General features: G+C 45.1%; 1 protein-coding gene and 1 pseudogene across 1 annotated transcript in view; one reads left to right on the plus strand and one right to left on the minus strand.

Annotated features, from left to right (window-relative positions):
• LOC121166444 (nibrin-like) overlaps positions 1-14,028 on the plus strand; it is a 178,917-nt gene extending 164,889 nt beyond the window's left edge. The window contains exons 6-9 of the mRNA XM_040995565.1: positions 9,811-9,928; positions 10,485-10,684; positions 13,545-13,597; positions 13,942-14,028. Of these exons, the coding sequence (XP_040851499.1) occupies positions 9,811-9,928; positions 10,485-10,684; positions 13,545-13,572 (346 nt within the window). The 3' untranslated portion in view covers positions 13,573-13,597; positions 13,942-14,028. The remainder of the gene's footprint in view (positions 1-9,810; positions 9,929-10,484; positions 10,685-13,544; positions 13,598-13,941) is intronic.
• Positions 1-22,871, minus strand: part of LOC121166446 — a 1,182,205-nt pseudogene that overhangs the window by 58,342 nt on the left and 1,100,992 nt on the right.

Genomic DNA, 22,871 nt, shown 5'->3' on the forward strand with positions numbered 1-22,871 from the left:
GTTTTGCTTTTTTTTTTAAATTATTTTTGACAATCTTGACATAATTAAGGTAAAATGTTCAAGCACTGCAGGAAGTTGGGTAAGACAATCAGTTCCATATTGTTTCCTTAATATATCTGATGTAAAAGGAGATTTTAAGGGAGAAGCCCCACCCAGTCTCCCACCCACCCCAGGTCCCAGATGTGGGGCATGATACGAGGGTCTTGCTCAAGTGGTTCTGATAGTTCAACAGTTCTGAATTGCTGCCACTCTCACCACTCCAAGCACGATGCAGTCTTTGGAGATTCCACTGATCGACATAGTCCATCATATAGTCTCTGTTTGCCCAGTATTCTCATTGCCAACATACACCTGAGGTGGTCGATTAACCCGCTCTGTCCTCTGTCATTCGATGGTTAGCGTCTGAGTCCAAAAGCTCGATTGGGGAGATCCCCAAAGAAACTTTGTCTGAGGTATTCCCAGACCAAATTCTTGTATGTACTAGCAAGCACAGGGCCCAGCACAGTCCATCGCCCCAATCAGCTGGTGGTTGCAGTTGCTGGGTTGGTTCTGTTTCCATCCCTGTCTTCCACTGGAACCAATGGGTATTTGCAGTCCAGCCTGGTTCTGCCCAGCACATACTTGGCCCTCACATAAACCAGTGGGAGCTGCAGCCTAGCCAGAGCGACCCACAATAACCCCAACCAGGCCCACCCCCTACCCTGGTTTGCCAGTATGTGTGGCAGACTAGTCCAGTCTGTCCCACATCCCCTTCTGCTCTCGTACATGTCAATGCGTATTGAAACCTTGTTCCATCTAACCAGCTCAACTATCCAGCTTTCATGGATGTTGTTGGGTGTGTCGTGTCTGTCTAGCCATCCCAGCCCCTGTCCTAGTTTTTTGTGCCCTCCTGTTGGGGGTGGTAACCCAAGAAAGAGGAGCCCACTATTTCCCTCCCAGGCCACTCCCATTCTCAGATTATGCACTCTCCAGGTGGTTCTGCAGTTTAACTTGACAGAACTAGCCCCTAGTGCCAGTTTCTGCCAGCTGATGTTGTGGCTAAGCCCCAACAACCCTCACCCACTCTAATTGTAGATTGCACCAGTAGGAATAATCAGCCCAGCCTGGTTTTTCCCTGATCTGGTCCACATGAGGTGCACAGGTGCTGTAGCCCTGCCTAGTCTGGTCTATAGTTCTGTGAAACAGATGTTAACCACTAATATATAACAAAAAACGGTTGAAGGATGGTAAATAGGTCAGCATTGCTCACGTGCCAGTGTCGGGGTCATGGGTGAGGTACCTTTGAAAGTGGGGGTGCAGCAACCTTCTTTGAGAACCACATATTTGCACGTAAATGTTGACAAACTGGGCACTGCTTTTGTTACCTCACTTAAAATGAGATCAGCACTGACAGTTTAGTAGCTCTAGATTAGTAATTCCATCTATAAAACCTGAGCACATGGCTTGCTCTCATCCTACTTGCTTGTTAAAAGAAATGTTGATTTTTGATAATTGCAACCAAATGTGGATGATTCGTAAGAATTTTGTTTTACTTTGTTGGCATTGTGCCCGATTTGTGAGCCACTAACTAGACTTGGAGATCTCTTTATGGATATTATTAGTGATGATTTAAAGCAGTAAGAATTAGGGTTACAAAGGAAAGTATATGTTATTATTTATTCCAGATTGTATACTCAAAATGCTGAGCGTTACAACATGGTAAATGTCTTTAGCCAGTTATGTAGAAGAGCTTGTTTACTCAAAATATACAAGTCTGTGAGTTATAGGGTATGTGATAAAATTGTGTGTGTGTGTATGTACATATATATACACATATATAAGTATGTATATACACATACATGTGTATGTATATGTATATATGTGTGTGTATATATATATACAGTTTATTTAGAAGATGAGGACTCCACAGACACACACTTAGGGCTAGAGTGGACAGAGAGAGGAAAGGCAGGAAAGAGATTTTCTGCTTTAATCTTGTTATCTTGGGTGAGGAAGAGAGAGTGCCACTTGCCATTGGCTGACTTCTTGTGAGTCTGGAAAGAGGGGTGGTACCTGATACCACCCCAAGTCCCAGGTGAGGGGACTGCCTCCTGGGGAAGGGGCCATCTGATTGACAAGTAGATAGACCACATTGCATAAGGTAGGGGAGCTTTGGCTTCCAGTTGATGATGCTAAGCTTGCTACTTATGTGTCCTGTTTCACTCTCCCACTAAGAGATTTCCAACCCCTTTTCTTAAGGGCTGCTGGAGGATATACATTTGTCTCATCTTCTGTAGCTGCTTCTTACTGATTAGGTGTGAAGGTCTTCATGTCCTGGGTTCAGAAAGCTCTCTGCATCTCACCTAATGGCTACATCTCAGGAGCCATAGGAAACTTAGCTGATTCTGTTGGTTGTGTCCATAGATTACTGTCAGTAACTCTGAGAAGTTTCTGGCCTTTTTTGCCTTTGAGGTGGCATCTGAGGACCTCAGCTGGTTTGTAGGAGCAGGCTGACTCATTCGAGTGCACCTGGACATGCTCCCCTCCTCTGCACTGGACTCAGGGCAGGCAGCACAGCATGCACTGTGTGTTTCAGCACTAGGACACACAGCCCACTCTGTGCTCCCTGAGATTGTGGATTCTGCCTTGTCTGGGACCAACCAGTCCCGAAAGCCTGGGGTTCTTGGTGACACCAAAGGCTGTTGGTGTGGATCACCCCACATTTCCTGCCATCGGTGTGACTGCCTGGAACCTGCTAGACCCCTAACCTGCTGCCCAAAAGCCATCAGTGTGGCCAGATTGTACGTTTACAAGCTTATATTGTTTCTATAGAATGACTGATTATTTAAAATGGCATTAAGTTTAAGGGTGTTAAGCAAGTTAAGAATTTCCAAAGTATTTTTATCAGCATATTGTAGTGTTACTAATTTTATTTTATTTTTTAAGGATTTATTTTTATTGAAAAGACTGATCAGATTTATGGAGAAAGGGAGAGACAGAGACAAAGATCTTCCATCTACTGGTTCACTTCCCAAATGGCTACAACAGCCAAAGCTGAGCTGATCTGAAACCAGGAGCCAGGAGCTTCTTCTGGGTCTCCCAGATGGGTGCTGGATGCAAAGGCTTTGGGCCTTCCTCTGCTGATTTCCCAGGCCACAAGCAGGGAGCTGGATGGGAAGTGGAACAGCTGGAACACAAATCAGCACCCATGTGGGATACCAGTGCTTACAAGACAAGGATTTAACCTCTGAGCCATTGTGCCGGGCCCACTCATTTTATTTTTAGAGCAGCAAGATAGTGGTTCATGTTCATAAGCATGTCTTATTGTATACATATGTATGTGCTGTGTTTTTATAGGACTGACAGGTATAGGTTTGTTAATATCAGCATCACCATAATCGTGGTTATGTGTTATGCTACATCACGATGGGAATGAAGTTACTAGGTAGTAGCTTTGCTTTTTGTTTTTTGTTTTTTGTTTTCTTCACTTGCAAAAATTTATTTATTTTATTGGAAAGGCAGATTTAGGGAGAACAGAGAGACAGATCTTCATTCCACTGGTCCAATTCCCACGTGACCACAGTGGTTAGAGTTGAGTCGTTCTGAAGCCAGGAGCCAGAAGCTTCTTTCAAGTCTCCAATGTGGGTGCAGGTCCTAAGATGTTGGGCAATCCTCCAAGGCTTTTCTAGGCCACATGCAGGGAGCTGGATGGGATGTGGAACAGCCAGGATCCAAACTGTCACCCATATGAGATCCCTGTGCATTCAAAACAAGGATTTAACCACTGAGCCATTGCGCCAGGCCGCCAGATCCTCTTCTGACGTCACCTTCAGCCTAACATGTATCCTTTGAGGTTCTGAGTGTGGACATGGTCACCAGGGGGATTGCAGAAGTAGGCAAAGGATAGAGACTTGGAGAACAAGTGTCAACAGGCCTCTGTGGACATTGTCTGAGATGCTGAGTCTCCTTTGTAGCTTGCTCTTTGCTTTCCTCCTAACCCCATCTGCATGGCCTTTCATCTTCTGCCCTGGCAGCCCAATGTGGTGCTTACTCCCTCCACAGTGGCCACAAGAGGAGCCAGGGAAATGCATGCACGCTGAAGTAGTGCAACAACCTAGAAACACTGGCCATGTTACCTTGTGGGTATCTGAAGATCTGGCTAAAGAGTATCCAATGCTGGTAGGCTTGGAGGGAAAGAGAGAGAGAGAAAGAAAAAGGAGGGAGGGAGGGAAAGGAGGAAGGAAGGAAGGAAGAAGGGCAGGCAGTTTTTTTGAAGATTTATTTTTAAAATTTATTTTATATTTTATTTATTTTATTTTTATTACAAAGTCAGATGTACAGAGAGGAGGAGAGACAGAGAGGAAGATCTTCCGTCCGATGATTCACTCCTCAAGTGAGCGCAATGGCCGGTGCTGTGCTGATCCGGAGCCAGGAGCCAGGAACTTCCTCCAAGTCTCCCACACGGGTACAGGCTCCCAGGCCACAGGCAAGGAGCTGGATGGAAAGTGGAGCTGCCGGAATTAGAACCGGCACCCATATGGGATCCCAGCACGTTCAAAGTGAGGACTTTAGCCACTAGGCCAAGCCCTGAAGATTGATTTGAAAGACAGATTTACAAAGAGGAGAGACACAGAGAGAAAGTTCTTCCATCCCCTGGGTGGAATGTTTGGAGGTGAGCTGCTGCAAAGCCAGGGGCCAGGAGCTTCATCTAGGTCTCTCATGCAGATACAGGGTGCTAAAGCTTTGGACTATCCTCTGCTGCCTTCCCTGGCCACGGGCAGGGAAGTGGAGCAATCAGATCATGAGCCAGTGCCTGTATGGGATGCTGGCACTGTAGACCAATGATTAGCCTGTTAACCATCTCAATGATCCCAATACTTAGTATCTTTGCTTTTGTTTTGTTTGTGTGTGTGTGTGTGTGTGAGTATGTGAAAGAGTTACACACACAAACACACACTGGATCACTCCTCATGTTTCTGTGCCAGCCAAAGCTGGGCCAGTCCGAAGCTAGGAGCCATAAAGTTCTTTCAGGTCATCCATGTGGGTTCAGGGTCCCAAGGCCTTGGGCCATTCTCTATTGCTTTCCCAGGTCATAACTAGGGAGCTGGATCACAAGTGGAGCAACCAGGACTTGAACCAGTGCCTGTATAAGGTGCTAGCACTGCAGGTAGAGGACTGGCTAGCTATGCCACTGAGCCTGCCCATTGTGTTTTTTTTTTTTTTTTATTACATAAACACCTTTATTTCTGAAACAGGTGATCACTACTCTTGTGTGTAATGAACATAAAATTTTTAACAAAGTCATGTTCAGTGCTGCAGTGTATGCTTTTTTCACTGTTTCCTACAGAGTACTCCAGAGTTACTACTTCATATACCTGACATGATCTGTAATAGTTCATTTTCCTGAATTGTCATCAGTGTAGATAAAATGAGTTTTAGAAGGCTTCATTAAAAATTTGTTTAATTTTGATACAATGTGTTCCAGAAGAAGTTCATAAAATGTTGTCTCTGTGTGAAGACACTACTCTAGGAAAGAGGAAGCTGCCTTTATTTGAATTTTTAGCATCTCTGTTACTGTGGATTGCTCTTTCTGTTACTTAGTAAGATGCTGCGGGGAGACCAATCCTTTGTGAGTACCCTGTATTCTTACACAGCTTGTGGGGTGTGCCAAAAATGCAGCACTCTGGCTCAGGACATGCCCAGCTTGGTTTTGGCTCCAACTGGTCCACATTAAGCACAGAGTTGAGCCACGGTGTCTAAGGCAGGGGTCGTGACAGGTGGATGGGGCTGCGGTCGGGTCTGGATACAGTTGTCATCTCCCTTGGCACAAGTGTGGACTGGAAAAAGACATACCGGGCCGGGCCAGACCGCAACACCTTCTGGCGCTTTGGAGTACCAGGGTAGATGTGGGACAGACTAGGCTAGGTCCCAACCCCAACTGAGCCATATACGAGCTATATGGGGGTGTGGACAACCGTGGCTGGGCTGAAACACCCTACAGCAAGAACCAGAATGGGATGATGGCCAGTTAGGAAAGGCCACTGTTCCTGCTAGGACAGGAGGCGAACTGGCACATGGACCCACTGGTATGCACGAAACCTGGCACATGGAGGGGTTCTGATGGAGGAGCCCGGGCAACTCCTCTGGCAGGACACAGACCCCGCAGGTCAGCGCAAGAAACATGGAAGGTAACAGCCAAGAGGTCATGGAAAGTGTCCCACTGGCATGCATTTGGCATGGGTTGGGGCGGACAAGGCTGAGTCTGCTCGTGTCATCCACTGGTAAATCCGAACGCCAGAACAGAGTGTGGGTCGAACCAGGTCCGGTCGTGACAAGAGCAGCACACAATTTGGAATGTCAAGGTGAGGTAGCCTGAGCCGGATGCAGCCGCAGCACCCAACCAGCACACGTGAGAACCAGGAAGGGAGGAGGCAGAGCTGACAGGGGAATAAGGGGTGGTTCCCTAGCTGAACAGCAACTTACACTGAGGAGCGTGAGCTGGGTAGGGGGTAGACCAGACCAGGCAGGGACACAGCACCTGCGCACCTCATGTGGACCAGATTGGGTGAAAGCCAGGCTGGGCTGACTATTCCCACTGGTGCAAGCTACAATCAGAGTAGGTGAGGGTTGTTGGGGCTTGGTCATAGCATCAGCTGGTGGAAGCTGATACAAAGGGTTAGACATGTCGAGTTGAATCACAGGGCCAACTGGAGAGGGTACAACTGGAATGGGAGCAACCTGGGAGGGAAATAGTGGGCTCCTCCCTCTTGGGTCATCACCTTCCATGGGAGGGCATGGGAACTAGGTCAGGGGCTGGGGTGGCTAGACAGACACCCAACAACATCCGTTAGGGCCCGTTGGATGAGATGGTTGGATGGAAGTAGGTTGCAACACCCGTTGGCAAGTATATGAACAGAAGGGTATTTGGGACAGACTGGACTAGTATGCCATACATATTGGCAAGACAGGGTAGGGGGTGGGCCTGGTTGGGGTTACTGTGGGCCGCCCTGACTGGGCTGCAGCTCCTACTGGTACGTGCGAGGGCCAAGTATGTCCAGGGCGGAACCAGGCCAGACTACAAGAGGACACGGGTGGAGACAGAACCAACCCAGCAACTGCAACCACCAGCTGATCAGGGCAATGGACTGTGCTGGGCCCTATGCTTACTAGAACACGCAGGAATCTGGACTGGGAATACCTCAAAATTTCTTTGAGGATCTCCCCAGTCGAGACACCGGACTCAGAGTCCTAACCAAGGAAAGACAGAACAAGTCAAGCAACAACCTCAGCTATCTGTTGGCAGCAAAAAACTGGGCAAATGGAGACTCTAGAAGGGACTATCAATCAGTGGACTCTTCAATGACCACAAGGTGCTTGGAGTGGTGAGACTGGCAGCGACCCATGAATGGTGAACTATTGGAACCACTCGATCGAGTATCTCGGAGCATGCCCCACATCCGGGACTTAGGGTGGGTGGGAAACTGGGTGGGGTTTCTTCCTCTATATCCCCCTTTAGGCCTTGAACCTTTTTTTTTTACCCCAATTAAATATGTAAAGATTGTCAAAATTAAAAAAATAAATAAAATAAAATAAAAAGATTATAATGGTTATCTCTAAAAAAAAAAAAAATGCAGCATTCTGAAGGCCTTTTACACAAGCCTGTTCTCAAACAGCAGGCTTTTTGGCTGCTTGTTATGAAACGGGCAGGCCCAAGGTCAGTGTTCTCTCCCTGGTAGCACAGTCCACACAAGATACAGTCTATCCTGCCACGGTCCTCGATCAGGGACGTGACCTACAAACAGTGATGCTTATGCTGCCTGCTTTGTCTCTGAGCCAGCAGTCTTTCTATTGCCTGCAAGTGTGAAACTGGAACAAGTTTGACCTCACTAGCTTGCCGTCAGATTTTAGGCCTAATAAACACACCAATCTGAAACAGTCAGTACATGAACATTTAGGAAGTCTGTACTAGTAGAGAACAGCATATATAATCAGTTAAAATCCAAGGCAAAACATTGTGCCGCACACCTGCAAGTTGTAGCTGCCCCTTGGGCTAAGCTTTTAGAGATCATGTAAAGAAGCAGTGTAGTAAGTGGTTCGAGAAAGCAGGAACATGTTCCCAGCACACTGATGAAACAGGGAGCTGTGCAGGTCCTGGGGGAGTAGTTGTGGCTGGGGATATTGATTTCACTGTATTCAGTGTGTTTGGAGAAATGCTGTATTTGAAAAAACTTACAAGACAGGAGTAAAATGAATTATTGTGGGTTAAATGAAATTTATTGAAGATGAGATAAACAATTATATACAAGTATATAAAGTAAATGCTAAAAAGTATTTCTTGATTGTCTTTCATAAATATGTGGATAATATGTGCCAGTTACTAAGACAGCATGATTATTTTATTTATGGCTCTTAGCATTTTCTGCAATCAGGCCAAGTGTAACGCTCTGGCTCTGCTCTCTCTTTCCTTCTCTCTTTTTTTTTTTAAGTTTTAAAATTCTGCCCTCATCATACTTAGTGGAAGAGCCAAATATTCTAGACTCAGAAATAGTTAGAACTCTCGTAGTATTGTTAGGAAAAGCTAAAGGTAAACTCTATGCATATTTTTACAAACCTAGATCAGTGTAAAGAGAATGTTAAATTCTTTGAACTGAACTACAGGTAACTCTTTTCTTAGGTACAATAAACTGCTCAAAGTGAACTGTGTAACTTAAGAGTTACTTAGAAACATGAGCGTTAACATGGTAGCTTGAATTTTATATTGTCAGTGAAATCTGTGGTGATCTTCTGGATAACCCAGTCCCCCAAGATTTTGGCTTGCAGAAATAATTTCAGGATACACTTAGAGCATTTGTTGTGATGGATTGGAGTAGATGCTACTATTCTTCAAGTTATCATAAATTTTCCACTTTTCTGTCAAGACTCAGCTTTACTTTAGGAGATGTGTCATATTCTGTGTGGCCAAGGAGAAATGGAGGCAGAGCGAGATGGCAGCTGGAAGGAGGAAGCAGGGAAATCAGCTCTACCTCCTTTGATCACCATTAAGATTGCAATATTGTCCTGTTTGATGTTGCTCTCTGAAGAGAGTTAACCCTTAAATATTTATTGACTGTCCATGTTGTGAATTGCCTCTTCCTGTCTTGTTCCCTGTAGTCATCCTTATGTTGGGCTAAATGTTTTACCGGGAGCTAAAGAGACAAGCTGCATCAACTGTAACAAAATCTCTTAGGGAATTCAAAGAATGGCCTAATGAAATTTTGAGAATTATCTGTTCAGTTTTACTTCCTCCTTGCTTTCTTCTCATTTCCCCAGACGTTTAAAAAATATTATAGCATGTTATTAAAGAGCAGAAAAATAGGTTCTTTACTCTTTAGAGAAAGTTTTAAACTATTGTGAACTTTTCTAAAATGCTCTGAAACAATATTACGGTAGTGTTCACAGAACTAAATGTGAGCCTTAGTAACACAGAGTGGCTCCCCAGTAAACACGAGCTACTGATAGAATTTGATCTTTTCTCTCCACCCTTTTGCAATTCACATTAACTGTTTGAGTCATGTGTGTTTCCCATGTGTCTGATTATGATTGTCTACCTTGGTTGTTCTGAGGAACTGAAAGCCAGTCCTGCTGTGCTGTGCAGTACCTCTCACTATAGTTCCTGAAAAGGCACATGGATGGTTTTTGGATATTTTGTACCAACTTAAAAAAAAAAATCTTACTTTAAAAAGAACTTGTTGTGATTTTATGGAAATTATGCTTTTCTGGTATCAGAAATTTATAAATTTAATAGCATGCAGAATAGTCTGTAACTACAATATGCTTTACAAACTTTTACAGTTTTTACCCACCTATTGATGAACCAGCCATTGGAAATAGTAATATTGATCTGTTAAGGCGGCAGGAAAGAAAAGAGATCTTCAAAGGAAAAACATTTGTATTTTTAAATGCCAAACAGGTAATGTTAGAAATTATACTTTCCTAAAGAAGACCATAAATCAACACGTGCTATTGTTCTCACACTGATAAGGTATTTGATTTGAGAATTTTTGTACAGAATTGTGAAGTGCAGGCACCAACGTCTGCCAGGTGATCATGTATATAATTATATTTCTTAATACCTGGTAACTGAGCTGGTTTATATAAATATGTAAACGCAGAGGACAGGAAACTTTGTCCTGGCTTATTCAGTCAGTAAGCATCCATAGAGTGTCTTCTCTGTGCCAAACAAGGGTCCTAACTTTGTTACTGCAGAAAGTCATGCGGGTAAGCCGACAGAGTAAGTCTGATGATGACGATGATGTTACTGTGGACAAGGTAATGGTTCCAGGGCTGCATGGAGAACTTCTGAGTAAGGATTCTGCCCAAAATGAAACCTCAAATGATCTATTCTAGGAGTAGAACCAATTCTTTTTAATTTCCAATTCTGTTTTATTTTCCAAATTCAATTTTTACATAGTAAAAGTTATCTTGGGGCACTTTGGCTGACAAAACATGTTTCTTTCCATTTTTAGTATAAGAAAGTTCAACGAAGTTCAGCAGTTGTCTTTGGAGATGGAGAAGCTGGGTTGATAACAGAAGAAAATGAAGAAGAGGATAGCTTCTTTTCAGCTCCTGGAACGTGTGTTATTGATATTGCAATAACCAGTACACAAATGGTAATTCCTGACTCTCAGAAAAAATGGATTCACTCAATTATGGAGATGCTTCAGAGGTACAGCACTATTATTTTAAATTAAAATGCAAATGGGAAGTTTTATGTGACATTTTGATTATGCTTCATTTAGTAATGTAAAACTACTAGCTTAGAAAACTACTAACTCAGAAATTTTGGGGAAAATGACCTTAAAAGACATTCATTGGGGGAAAAATATTTTTAAATTCACATATAGTGCTTTCCTAATACCCAGTTTCCGTGACTTTTTTTTTTTTATGGGAAAGTCAGATATACAGAGGGGAGGAGAGACAGAGAGGAAGATCTTCCGTCCCATGATTCACTCCCCAAGTGAGCACAAAGACCGATGCAATGCCGATGTGAAGCCAGGATCTAGGAGCTTCTTCCAGGTATTCCACATGGGTGCAGAATTCCAAAGATTTTGAGTCATCCTCGACTGCCTTCCCAGGGCAAAAGCAGGGAGCTGGAAGGGAAGTGGAGCTGCCGGGATTAGAACCAGCGCCCATATATGATCCCTGCGCATTCAAGGCGAGGACCTTAGCAGCCAGGCCATGCCGCCGGGACCTCCATGAACTTTTGAAGACGCAGCCTACTTACAAAAATTATTGTGATAGTTATGCCATGTGGTTTACTTGAAGATTGATTGTGACTTGGTGTGCTAGGAACATTTTTATTAGAATATTTTCTGCCCTCCCCCTTTTTTTTACTTAATAGAATTTGTGGGCTTAGGTTTTCTGAATCAATGCAGTCATATTAAGCTTTTTTGCTGAATATGATACAGTTGAGAAGGTTAAAATTCAAAGATAATTTCTTTCTGAAGTTGCTTACACCTGAAATGTGCTTGCCCTTTCATGATAATTCCATATTAAAATTCATATAAAAATTTTCTTCCTCTATAATGTGATTTTGAGAAAGCAAAAAAATAAAATAAAGGTCAGATACTTAGGATTTGTAGTGGGGTAGTGTCAGTATATACGTTCAGTCTAGGATTTCAGCCATTCTGCCATCAGCTTTTTATTGATTAACAATTTTAGCAATATTATTATTTTTATTTTAAGATTTGTTTATATGAAAGGTTGAGTCATAGAAGGGAAAAGGGGGAGACAGAAAGAGATCTTCCCACGTGGCTGCAGTGACTGCAGCTGGACTGATCCAAAAGCGAGAGCCTGGAGCTTCTTCCCCGTGGGTACAAACGCTCAAGCACTGGGGCCATCCTCCCCTGCATTCATAGGCACATCAGCAGGGAGCTGGATTGGAAGTGAAGCAGCTCAGACCTAGCCACCGTGCCACTGGATCCACAGTCTCAGTGTTATTGAAGCTTAAAAGGATTTGTGAAATTGTGGAGGGTGTTCCTGGAGCACTCGGTGGAGTCCTCTAGGATGACGGAGGATATAGATTCCCCAGCACAGGGCAAAATCGCTAATCACCTACCACAAAAATGTGGTGGACCAGAGAAAGCTCATCCCAGCTGAGGATCCAATTGTAGCTACAAGTATGCTTCTTTAATTGGTCAATATTGGAACAGACAGCCTGAGGCTGTTCCACCCACTGCTCCCTTCCAAGCATGTGGTGGCAGTCAGCATAAGGAATAAGGGACTGCACTGCAGGTGCACCCCTCAGGTCACTTTCTGTGTGGCCACAGTTGTCAGCCACTCCGTGGGGACCTGCCTGTCTCCTGCCTCCTTGCAGGGTGAGTTCAGTTACCCTAGCTCTGCTCACTCTCTCTAGTGAATTATTCACCCCCTCCATCACACCAACTTCTCACAATGGAAATACCAGGTTTGCTAGTCTGTTGAATAAATTTATACTCACCTAAGAAGATACATAGTTGGGACCTTGAGTGCAGATATGCCCGAGAAATTCATCACCAGCTCTCTTAGAGATTCAGTTGTCCTGTTCCCAGAGTCCTTCTGACGATGGCCATTGCTTTTCTTTTTCCTCATGTGGGTTTGCTAAATAGAAAATAAATTTCAGGGGCCGTTACCGTGATGTACTAGGCTGTGGTGTCAGCATCCCATATGAGTGCCAATTTGCGTCCCTGCTGCTCCAGTTGGAGGGTGGAACCTGGAGGGCAGGGGGGAGATGTAAGATATTTGTGAACTGTGCAGGTATTAGGCTACTGCTTTTTAGAGAGAGTCCCTGACAGTGCTCTGTCTGTCTCAAAAACCCCTGCTTGCTGTCTGTTCTGGTTTTCCTTTCCTTCCTGACTGCCTGTAATTTAGACCTGTTAGCACTTTCCCCTGTTATTGTTTCCAGTTTAGCAGCTTCAGGAGCAGCTGCAACAGTGGTGCTGTGTGACTGACTAGGTAGCTAATAGCAAATGTCATGAATCAGAGGTCACTGTTAGCAAGTGAAGGATGTCTGAAGGAATCCTGAGGCTGATTTTAGAACTCTTCATCTGGAAAAAGAAATGGCTTGTGAGTGAATGAGGTAACGTCTGAAAACAAAGATTGATTTTTTTGATGCCTTAAGGAAATTAAAAATAAAAAAGTGCTGAGAATCCATGAATGCCTAAGTATGGTAGATGACCTGTGGAACATGTAGAATATGTAATCATCTGTGTGAGCCGTTCTAATGAGAAGCAGACAGTGCTGAGGTTTTGTATTGAGAACATATGCACGAAGGTGAGCTGTTTATTTATTAGGATAGGATACTAAATTTAAAATCTCGTAAAATTTTTAGTCTATTAGAAGCAGATGTGTTTAAATGTTTCCAAAGTTATAAAACATTTGAAGTACTAATTTTGGGAATTTCGGGTAGGTATGATTTGGTTCCAAATACAAAGTACAGATACCAAAAGCAAACTTGCGTCTCCTCAGACATTCTAAGTTTTTGCTGTAAATTCCTAAATAACAGTAATTTTATTTCTCCTTTTCCATCCCTTTTGACTCCATTTAAGAACGATGATGAGCTTCAGAAGATGGTGATGAACTTCAAGAAGAGTGAATTTAGGGCCCGGCGCGGTGGCGCAAGTGGTTAAAGGTCCTCGCACGCCCGGGATCCCATATGGGCACCGGTTCTAATCCTGGCAGCCCCGCTTCCCTTCCAGCTCCCTGCCTGTGGCCTGGGAAAGCAGTCGAGGATGGCCCAAAGCTTTGGGAACCTGCACCCGCGTGGGGAGACCCGCAAGAGGCTCCTGGCTTCGGATCGGCATAGTATCGGCCCGTTGTGCTCACTTGGGGAGTGAATCATCGGATGGAAGATCTTCCTCTCTGTCCCTCCTCTCTGTATATCCGCCTTTCCAATGAAAAAATAATAAAAATAAATCTTTAAAAAAAAAAGAAGAGTGAATTTAGATCATTGGTGGTTAGCTCCACTTACAGAAATCTGTCGGATGTAAATATTGATGATGGTCAACTGACAGTTTTCAAGAAATTCAAAAAGGTTGGTATTTCTTTAACTATATCACAAGAGGGCAATGTTTGAAATGTTTTTTGAAATACTGTTATGGTGAAGTGGTAATGACAGCAGTTTATGTGTAAAACTGATACAATTTCTCCTACCTAAAAACTGAGCATAATCAGTAATGAAGGCTGTAGGCATTCTATTATTACATGCCTTTATAAAACCAAATAGAAACCCAGTCATGTATCCCTTAACAACACTGAGATACGTTCTGAGAAGACAGTTTCATCATTGTGCAATACCATGTTGTAGATCATATCACCTGACTACGTATCTAGCTGATATTAAAATTGTGGGGGAGCACTGTCATAAAAGTCAGTCTACCTTTTGTTTCTTGATCCAGACCTAACACTAACAGGTGGTCTTTGCCCTCTGCATTTGATCAGAGGACAGTAATTATTTCAGTGTCTGCCGTAACTGACATAGTGTAGCTCTTTGTCTGTGATGTGAGCGTGTACTGTTGTCATTTCTCAGGTTGATTTGTACCTGCTATGATGCTCTAGAAGGGTCTGAACTCCGTCCAACAGGAGCAATCTCTTCTGCTTAGACGAGATCCCTCTCATATGACGCCTTTTTAGTGGTGCACTTGCTCTTTCCCAACTCACAGCTGTGGCTTGTGAATAGAAACTCAGAAGAGACGAGATTTTATTATTAAGTTACCAGGGAAAAATGTGTTTGTTATTGGCATATTAGTAGCTATAAAACAGTGTAAGTAGTCCAAGTACCTAGAAAGCAGTTTGAATATATAAAAATCATTAAAAATACTTATAGCTTAAAATTTACTTTTAAACTATATAAGGCGTTCATACCAAAATTTATATAGGACAAGTAGTTTTCTGGATTGCCTGTAAATAAAAGGAATTTGAGTGTTATCCAAATCAATAATATGGTGGTTGTTGTGCTTTGAAAAATGCGTTTGCATACAGAATTTTATTTTTTAATGCAAACTGTTCATGTGTAAATAGTTAAAATGTTATTTAGAGTATAAATCGATTCCATCTGCAATAGCTATTTCCTAAAAAAAATATTGTTTACTTTGAGTGTTTGAATTGCTAATAATCAGATAAATCTCTTTTTTAATTTTAAAACCTGCAATTTTAATATCTCAGCATCTTCTCTGTACATATATCCTAGTGACATGTCTGAAATGAGGTATAATACTTGCTCAAAAAGATAAAACTCCAAACCAAATGTGCTTATTACCTCATTCCTTTCTCATTGTCATTTATGGCATGTAGTATGGTATGCGTGATTTTTATAGTCTTTGGCTTTTAGATGTGATCACCATAGTTTGTTAGTTAAATGCTGAAAACCATATAACTTTTACTGCTTTCAGGTCACATTTCCCAGAGCAGGAAAACTGCCACACATCATTGGAGGATCACATCTAATACTTCATAATGTTTGAAAGAATATGGAATTAGAAGAGTGGCTAAGGAGGAGATGGAGGCTACTTCCAAGTGAAGCCCACAAACTGCTTTAAACTACAGATGCAGGTTTTAAGATTGAGCTCCTAAAGGCAACCACTGAAAACCAGAAACAAGGATAACTGGCCTGAGATGATCAAGAAACGTGAGATCTGAAGCCTTGAGATTAATTAATCTGTACTTTCTGTATCACTTCTTTTAGAAAATTCTACTTTATTGGTATTAGTTTACAAAATGGTACATAAGCAAATGGGTTAGTTAACATTCTGATCTAAACAGAGGAAAAAGTTTTCAGCCACAAAAAAGCATGGGTGTATAGGTTATTACAAATCTATCAGTGATAAATTTGATAGATAGCCTGCTGTTTCTAAAGCAGGAACTGTGATTAAATATACCTGATCATTTATCATAGGGAATTTTCTTGAGTAGTGCCCGTTTTGGAAACCATTAAAATATGGTGTGCCTACCAACAAGTGCACGATAGCTGCAGATCAGTGGGTGTTTCTGTGCTCACAACCACCATCCAAGTTAAGAACAAAACATGCCTAACACCTGGAGTCCAGTTTTTATTTCCTGTTTTCTTCTGAACGTCCAATTTGGTGTCAAAATTTCTCACCTTTTTCTCCCATGCATCAGACCACTTTTCTACATGTTTTCTTTCTTTATGTCACTGAACTTTATTTTTGGTGATGTCTTCGGATCATCTCCCCATTTACAGCTTCTTTCTTCAGTTCTGGTTGGTATGTCCTCAGTCCATTGAGTTCTAATTCAGCCTAGTGTATTGTTTCTATCACTGAGAGTCTATTCCATTCTTCTGTAAATTTTCTTGTTTCCTGCTGATTCTTTTAAGTTCCTCTTTCCTTTGCCTGTGAGATCAGTACCTGGTATTTCTTGATCCTTGATCTGTTTTGCCCTTTTTTTCCAGAGTATCTATTTTGTATGCTCTGATTGTGATCATTTTCCTTGGAATGTTATCTGTGTGTTTTCTTTGGATTGTAAGTTCAGTTTATTTCCTCCAGAAAAAATAAAGTTTGCGTCTGTATGCCAGTCTTGCTCACCAATACGTGACCACTTTACAGTCTCTTGTGATACTTGTTTTTGGAGCACTCAGTATGTATTTGGAGTCAGAAGCCTAAAGTAAAATTTTTATTTCCTTCTTTTATCAGGTGCCAGAGTCGAGACAGCACAATGCTGTGGTCTGTCCTGTGTTTTGTAGTTTAAGTTTCTTTCTCCCTTTAGTGCTGAGTTCATTCTCCCCTTGGGTTTTCTTCTGTGTCCCTGCCAACATCACAGAAAGTGAGTCGTTTGTTGTCTCTCTGCTGTAAACACAGAGGGAATTGTTTGTGCCTCTGTCCAGCTCCCCTGCTCTATCTTTTGATAGTCCAATGTTTCCACTTTCTGGATGACTTGCGTGTTTAAAGTATCCCTACTTAAGTTTGAAAGTAAGCAGCAAATAGCGTATATCTCAGGGTTGATGTTTCTCCACTATTTTTTCCTGGGATTGGGGCCAGGCCCCCCAGCACAGGGCATCTCCCTGTGGCCTTTGGCCCCTGCAACCGATGTGTACAAGGGGACCCACACAGTCCCTGGAAGATACCAATTATGCAAAACCTGTGTAGAGAATTCAGAACTTTTTTGCACCAAAGCAAGCTTATTTTAATTCAATTTTCCACAAAAATTTTTTTTGGAAATGCTTTATTTCAGTACTTTTCTGCTACTTCATATTTACAAGTTGTGTTGTTTATGTGGGTATGCATTATGCATGGCTGTATTCCACACATGCTAGGTTACACTTTTGAAGTGCTCTTGTTTTAGTCTGTTTTTCCGTTGCTATACTGAAATATTTGAGGCTGTGTACATTATAAAGAAAACGGGTGGGGTTTTTTGTTTGTTTCTTTAGATTTATTTTTATTATTTCTTTATTGTATTTTATAGGAAGAGAAAAGCTAAGGCTCGGGCTGAAGCTGGGAGCATTGCAGGAGCAGAGCCAGGTGTTCCTGTGGGTGCTGTAGGGGCCCAAGGCCTCTTCTTCAGGGAATACTTTGGGCTGTTCTCCTGAGCGTCTTAGGGAGAGATTCCGAGTCTGGATGGGCGTTGCTGCAGTGATCCCAACGTCAGTCCCAAGAAGCTGTGCAGTACAGCTCCATGGGCTTGTGTACTGGCAGGTGAACAAACTTAAGAAATACTTGGATGATCAAACACTGATCAAGGCCTGAGAAACTATCATCGATAGCTCAAGCAAGAATCATCCGGAGGGCCAGCAAACAGTGTGAACTGTCAGCGTCGAAGATGATCTCATGCTGTGGAGCCGCATCGCCCACAATGGCCAGGGCTGAGTCAGGCTGAAGCTGGGAGCCAGGAGCTTCAGCCAGGTCTCCCCTGTGGGTGCAGGGGCCCAAGTACTTGGGCCACCTTGGGCAGGGAGCTGGAATGGATGTGCGGAAGCCAGCAGTGGAGCTGGCACATATGGGATGCAAGTATAGGCAGCATCAACTTAACCTGCTTTGGGACAGTGTCAAACTCAGAAAAGAAATACATTCACACAATTCTGGAGGCCAAGGGCCTGCTGCAGACATCAACCTGACTCTGGGGAGGGTCTCCTGGCAGGTGGCATCTTTACCTACAGAGAAGGACTGAGAGAGAGATGGGGAGGGAACAGCAGCAACCTCCCAAGAGCAACCAGCCTTGAAAGATGCCTCCATTATCACCACACTGAAGACCAAGTGTCCTGCCTGTGGCTCCCACAAGCACCAGGCCACAGGCAGGCATCACACACCTGTGTTTAACAGCCATCGCTCAGAGGTGGACATGTGTGTCCTTTGGAGTCCCAGGAGGTTGGGGTGGCCACCAAGATGGGCAAGCTCTAACCTGCACTCTGCCCCTGGAGCCCACCCAGTCTCCTTTTGTGTCACATTCAGAGGAGGTGAGGCAGGACTTTCATGGCCTCTTCCAGCTCTCTCCAAGCTGAGGACCCTACCTGGGAGATGAGCCCTGAACAGGGCTTCTGCCTGTGACCTGTGGCAATGGCACCCAGAAGTGGCCAGTGCTTTGCCACATCTCAGAAGAAACTTTGGCATCTGCAGGGAGGAGCGGCCCCAAGAGAGCAAGAACCTGCAGGCTTGGCCCTGCCCCCGTAACACTCTCCTGTTCTGTCCCACCCAGCCACCCCCAACCCCAGAAGCAGGCAGCAGCTGAAGGCAAGGGTGCTGTGCATTGGTTCGGGATTCAGAGGGTGCTCCTGGCTCAGGGTTTCTCAGTGTGTGGGGGTCACGGTGCCTGTGCTATGGTCCTTGGGGAACTGGCGGCTGAGTGCAGAACAAGCACTCCTGATGTATGCACCCAAATGCCCGGCTTGACGCAGCCACCACAGACCGCAGCCTCAACTACTAGGTGACCACTAGCTGAGACCTGCACACTTCAGTCCGGGAAAGCCCATTGCCTGCCCCTTTCCAACAGCTTTATTCCTTCAAGCACTGGGCTCCTCAGAGAATGTTCGATTTCAGCCGGGGTGTCCCTGAGGACTGGTCCCGCTGTGTGGAGGAGACATCCCAGAAGCCTGGGGTTACCTGTCCTGGGGACTGCATCCAGGCACCCTCTGGGAACCTGGACATGGATGTGGAGAGGCCATGCCTCGCTCCTCATCCATCTGCTTCTCTCGGGCTTGCGTCCTGAGAACTACTGCCAGGTGCCTCAGGCCCTTGGGTTTGGGCATTGGAGCACATGGAGAATGGGGTCCAGTGAGGGCTTGGGGGTTAGGGCAGAGAAGTGAAGGGCCTGGTATCCGCTTCTGCCGAGAATCCCTTGCCCAGCCCCACTGTTAGACTTTGGATGAGTGAGTCTCAGGCACCTGACCCAGGATTCCTGCTTGCAAGCCACTGTGCTGCATCTCTAGGCACTGCACCAGGCTCTCAGCTGTGTTGTCAGTGCAGGAGAGGGCAGGGCAGAGAAAGGCATCCACTAGAACTCCTCCCCTATAGAATCATCCTGGCAGGCTGTTGTGGTGTGCTGTAGCTGGTGAAGCACCACCTGGGAGGCTGACATTCCATAGGGGCTCCAGTTCCAGGCCCAGTTAATTCATTTCCAGTCTAGCTCCCTGCTAATGTGCCTGGGAAGGCAGAGGAAGATGGCTCAAGGCCTCAGACCCCTGAAAACATGACAGAAACCTGGAAGAAGCTTCTGGCTCCTGGCTCTGGGCTGGCCTGTTCCCACACTTGCAGCCATTTGGAGAGTGAGCCAGTGGATGGAAGCTCTGTCTCTCCTTCGTGCTCTCACTGTAACTCTGTCTTTCAAATGAATAAACACATTCTTTTCAAAAGTACAATGGTGTTGAACTTCCTCTGTCCCTCACTTATGCTATACATACAAGGACGTGCATCAATTTCAAAAGTTTTGGAAAAGGTTTGGAAAACATTTTAATCTCCTTTTTCTAGAAGTTTAAGAAGGAGAAGCCTCTACATCTACATGGAACCATTTGAACATGGGGTACAAAGCAGGGGCTGGAGGGGAAGAAGAGAGTCTCTTAGAAGCCCTACTTTAAAGGAGGGGCACCCCTCCCCCTCTATCCACCCATGATCCCAGAGAGTACAGATTTGGTGCCCAAGTGCCAGGTTGCTGGCTGCACTGGACCCTGATTCTTGGACATCTCTCCCCACCGCCCTTCCTGCTCCGCTGGAGGCAAGGGCACTGTCACCTCACCAGACCACAGAGCCCAGGACAGCATCCCAGGCACAGACACAAACAACCTGCACCTCTTGTGCCACTGTCACTGAAGACTCTGCACACTGTGGTTGGCAGCACCCATCCGACTGGGCAGTTCCTCGCCTCCTGGGGCTGCATCTCCCTGGGACAGGATTTTGTTCTGAGGCCCCGCAGCCTGCCCTGCACTGGGGCAGTCCCAGTGCAGGAGAAGGACAGGAGGCCACCTTCCATGAAGCTGGAGAGAAGGGGAGATGGCTGGGTGAGGACATGAGGCTGTCACAGACAGTGGGGAAGCAAACTGGTGAATCGAGGGCATAGGGGTGGTGGCCCATAGCAAAAGAAAAAGTGGGGGAGGGGAGCAGGTGAGTGAGGTAAGTGTCCAAAGTCATTCAAGATGTGGTGGAGACCAAGCACTGTGCGAGGAATCAGCTGGGCGTGAGCACTTGTAGGACCATCTTATTCAGGCATCAGAACACGCAGGCAGTGGTGTGGAATGGGGTCGCTGCAGCAGATGTCCGGAGCGAAGCCAAGTGCCAGCTCATGGCAGCTGTGTCCTGAAGAGGCCTCCTCACTTCACGTATCTCCTCCGGCTGTCAGCGTAGTCATCTGAAAGGGAGAGACTGTACTGAGTGCACAAGAAGATATCAGAGAGGTTGTGAGCACAAAGTGGGGGCCGTACCAGGGCCACGGCCAAGGCCTCCAACCCCCACCAGGGTAGTCCCTGTTGAGGAGATCACGCCCGCCATGTGCACGCATGTGCAAGACTAATGCTGTCCATGAAGCTGGTGGACAGGAGACAGCTGGGAGAGGACATAGTGGCTGTCACAGACAGTAGGACAGCAGACCTGACTCAGAGGGCACAGTGGCTAAACAGAAGGGGTGCAGGTATCTAGGATAAGGGGACACAATTGGGACCTAGAGGGGTTCAAGTCATGACATGGCATCATGGGCACACTAAACACAGTGGGAGAAATCAGCCAGTGCTGAGAATTTATGTGGTATCTTGTTCAGGCATCAGAACACGTCAGCATGCGCCGGCATGAGATGGGGTCACTGCAGATGTCCAGAGCGAAGCCAGGTGCTGCTGGCCAAGGCCAGCTCACAGCAGCCATGTCCTGAAGAGGCCTCCTCGATTCGCGTATCTCATCTGGCTGTCAACGTAGTTGTCTGAAAGGGAGAGAGACAACACTGAGTGCACAAGAAGGTATCAGAGCGGTTGTGAACACAAAGCCGGGGCTGCACCAGGGCCACAGGCAAGGCCTCCAGTGCCCACCAGGGCAGTCCCTGTGGAGGAGAACATGCCCACCAAGTGCCCGCATGCGCAGGACTGATGTCTGCGTGAGCAGCTCCCCAATGAGGAGCCCAGGATCTCACCCTCAGGGAAGCAGCACTGAGACAAGAACCCCCAGACCTGCAGTGTCTGCAGCCAACTCTGCATGCCTGTCTGGACAGAAGGACATCTCTACTCGGAAGAAGCACTAATGCCCACCCACCCACCCACAGGAGCTCTCAAACCCAGGCAAAGTCCCTGGAGACAGGAAATGACTGACAGCATGAGGTCAGCAAGAGGGAATGTGAGCCCCGAGAACAGACAAGGAAAACAAAATCCACTCACTGATGACAAGCCAACTGAAGTCAATCCGGAGAGAAAGGACAGGGTCTTTAGCAAAGGGATTTGGGAAAATAGGACCTAACTGTACAGAAGTATGCAAGAAGATCCCTACTAGACACCTCATTCGAATCAAAAAGCAACTCTAAACTGCTCAAGGATCTTAAATTCCCTCAAATGACTAAATGGAAATATTTCAAGACATGGACATAGACAAACACTTCCAGGGTAAGACTCTGAAGCACAGGCAATTCAAGCAAACGGGGATTCCATCAGGCTAAGAAGTTTCTACACGGCAAAGGAAATTATCAGCAGTCAAGAGCTGCATCAGAGTGGAGCCACTGGGACTCAAACCGGTGCCTCCGTGGGGTGTAATGTGCTGAAGCACACTGCCGACTCCCTTAAAGAAAATGGCCTACACTCATCCACAGAACATATCTACTAAGCACAGAGGGACTGAAGGGCAAAAGACAAAAAGGAAGCAAAAAAATAAAAACAGAGACAAATCAATAGAAATTAATTTGCAAAAGAGAAAAGTGAAATCCAACAATGGCACTAATATACTGTTTGTGAAGACATGAACAAGTCCAAGAGAAAGGCAGTGATTACACTTCTTTTGTAACACAATCATATGCCGTAAAGCAGCTAGAATCCAACATTTGACACAGCAGGTCAAGTCGCCACTTGCAGTGCTGTCACCCTGTAAGTGCACTGGTTCCTGTCCTGACTGCTCCACTTCTGTGCCAGTGCCACACTAACAGCCTGGGAAAAGCCAAGTGCTTGGGCCCTTTGCACCCACGGGGGAGATCCACATGGAACTTCTGCCTCCTGGCTTTATCCTGGCTCTGTCCTCACCATTGTGGTCATGTGAAAAGGAAATCAGCAGATGGAAGATTCAGGCTCACCCTCCACTCTCTAACTGACCTTCAAAGAAAGAAAGAAATGAATCCATCTTTTCTCTTTCAAAAGCAAATGTGCTAACATTTTAAGAAATGGGAATAAGCAGAGTCATCACACAGAGTAGCCATAGCAAACAAAATGGCCCCAAATGTGTCCTGAGATGTTAAGAGATTGGAAGTCATAAAAT

The sequence above is a fragment of the Ochotona curzoniae genome, unplaced genomic scaffold (genome assembly GCF_017591425.1).
Source record: "Ochotona curzoniae isolate NIBS_2020 unplaced genomic scaffold, NIBS_Ocur_1.0 patch14, whole genome shotgun sequence".
In the NCBI taxonomy this organism is placed as follows: domain Eukaryota; kingdom Metazoa; phylum Chordata; class Mammalia; order Lagomorpha; family Ochotonidae; genus Ochotona; species Ochotona curzoniae.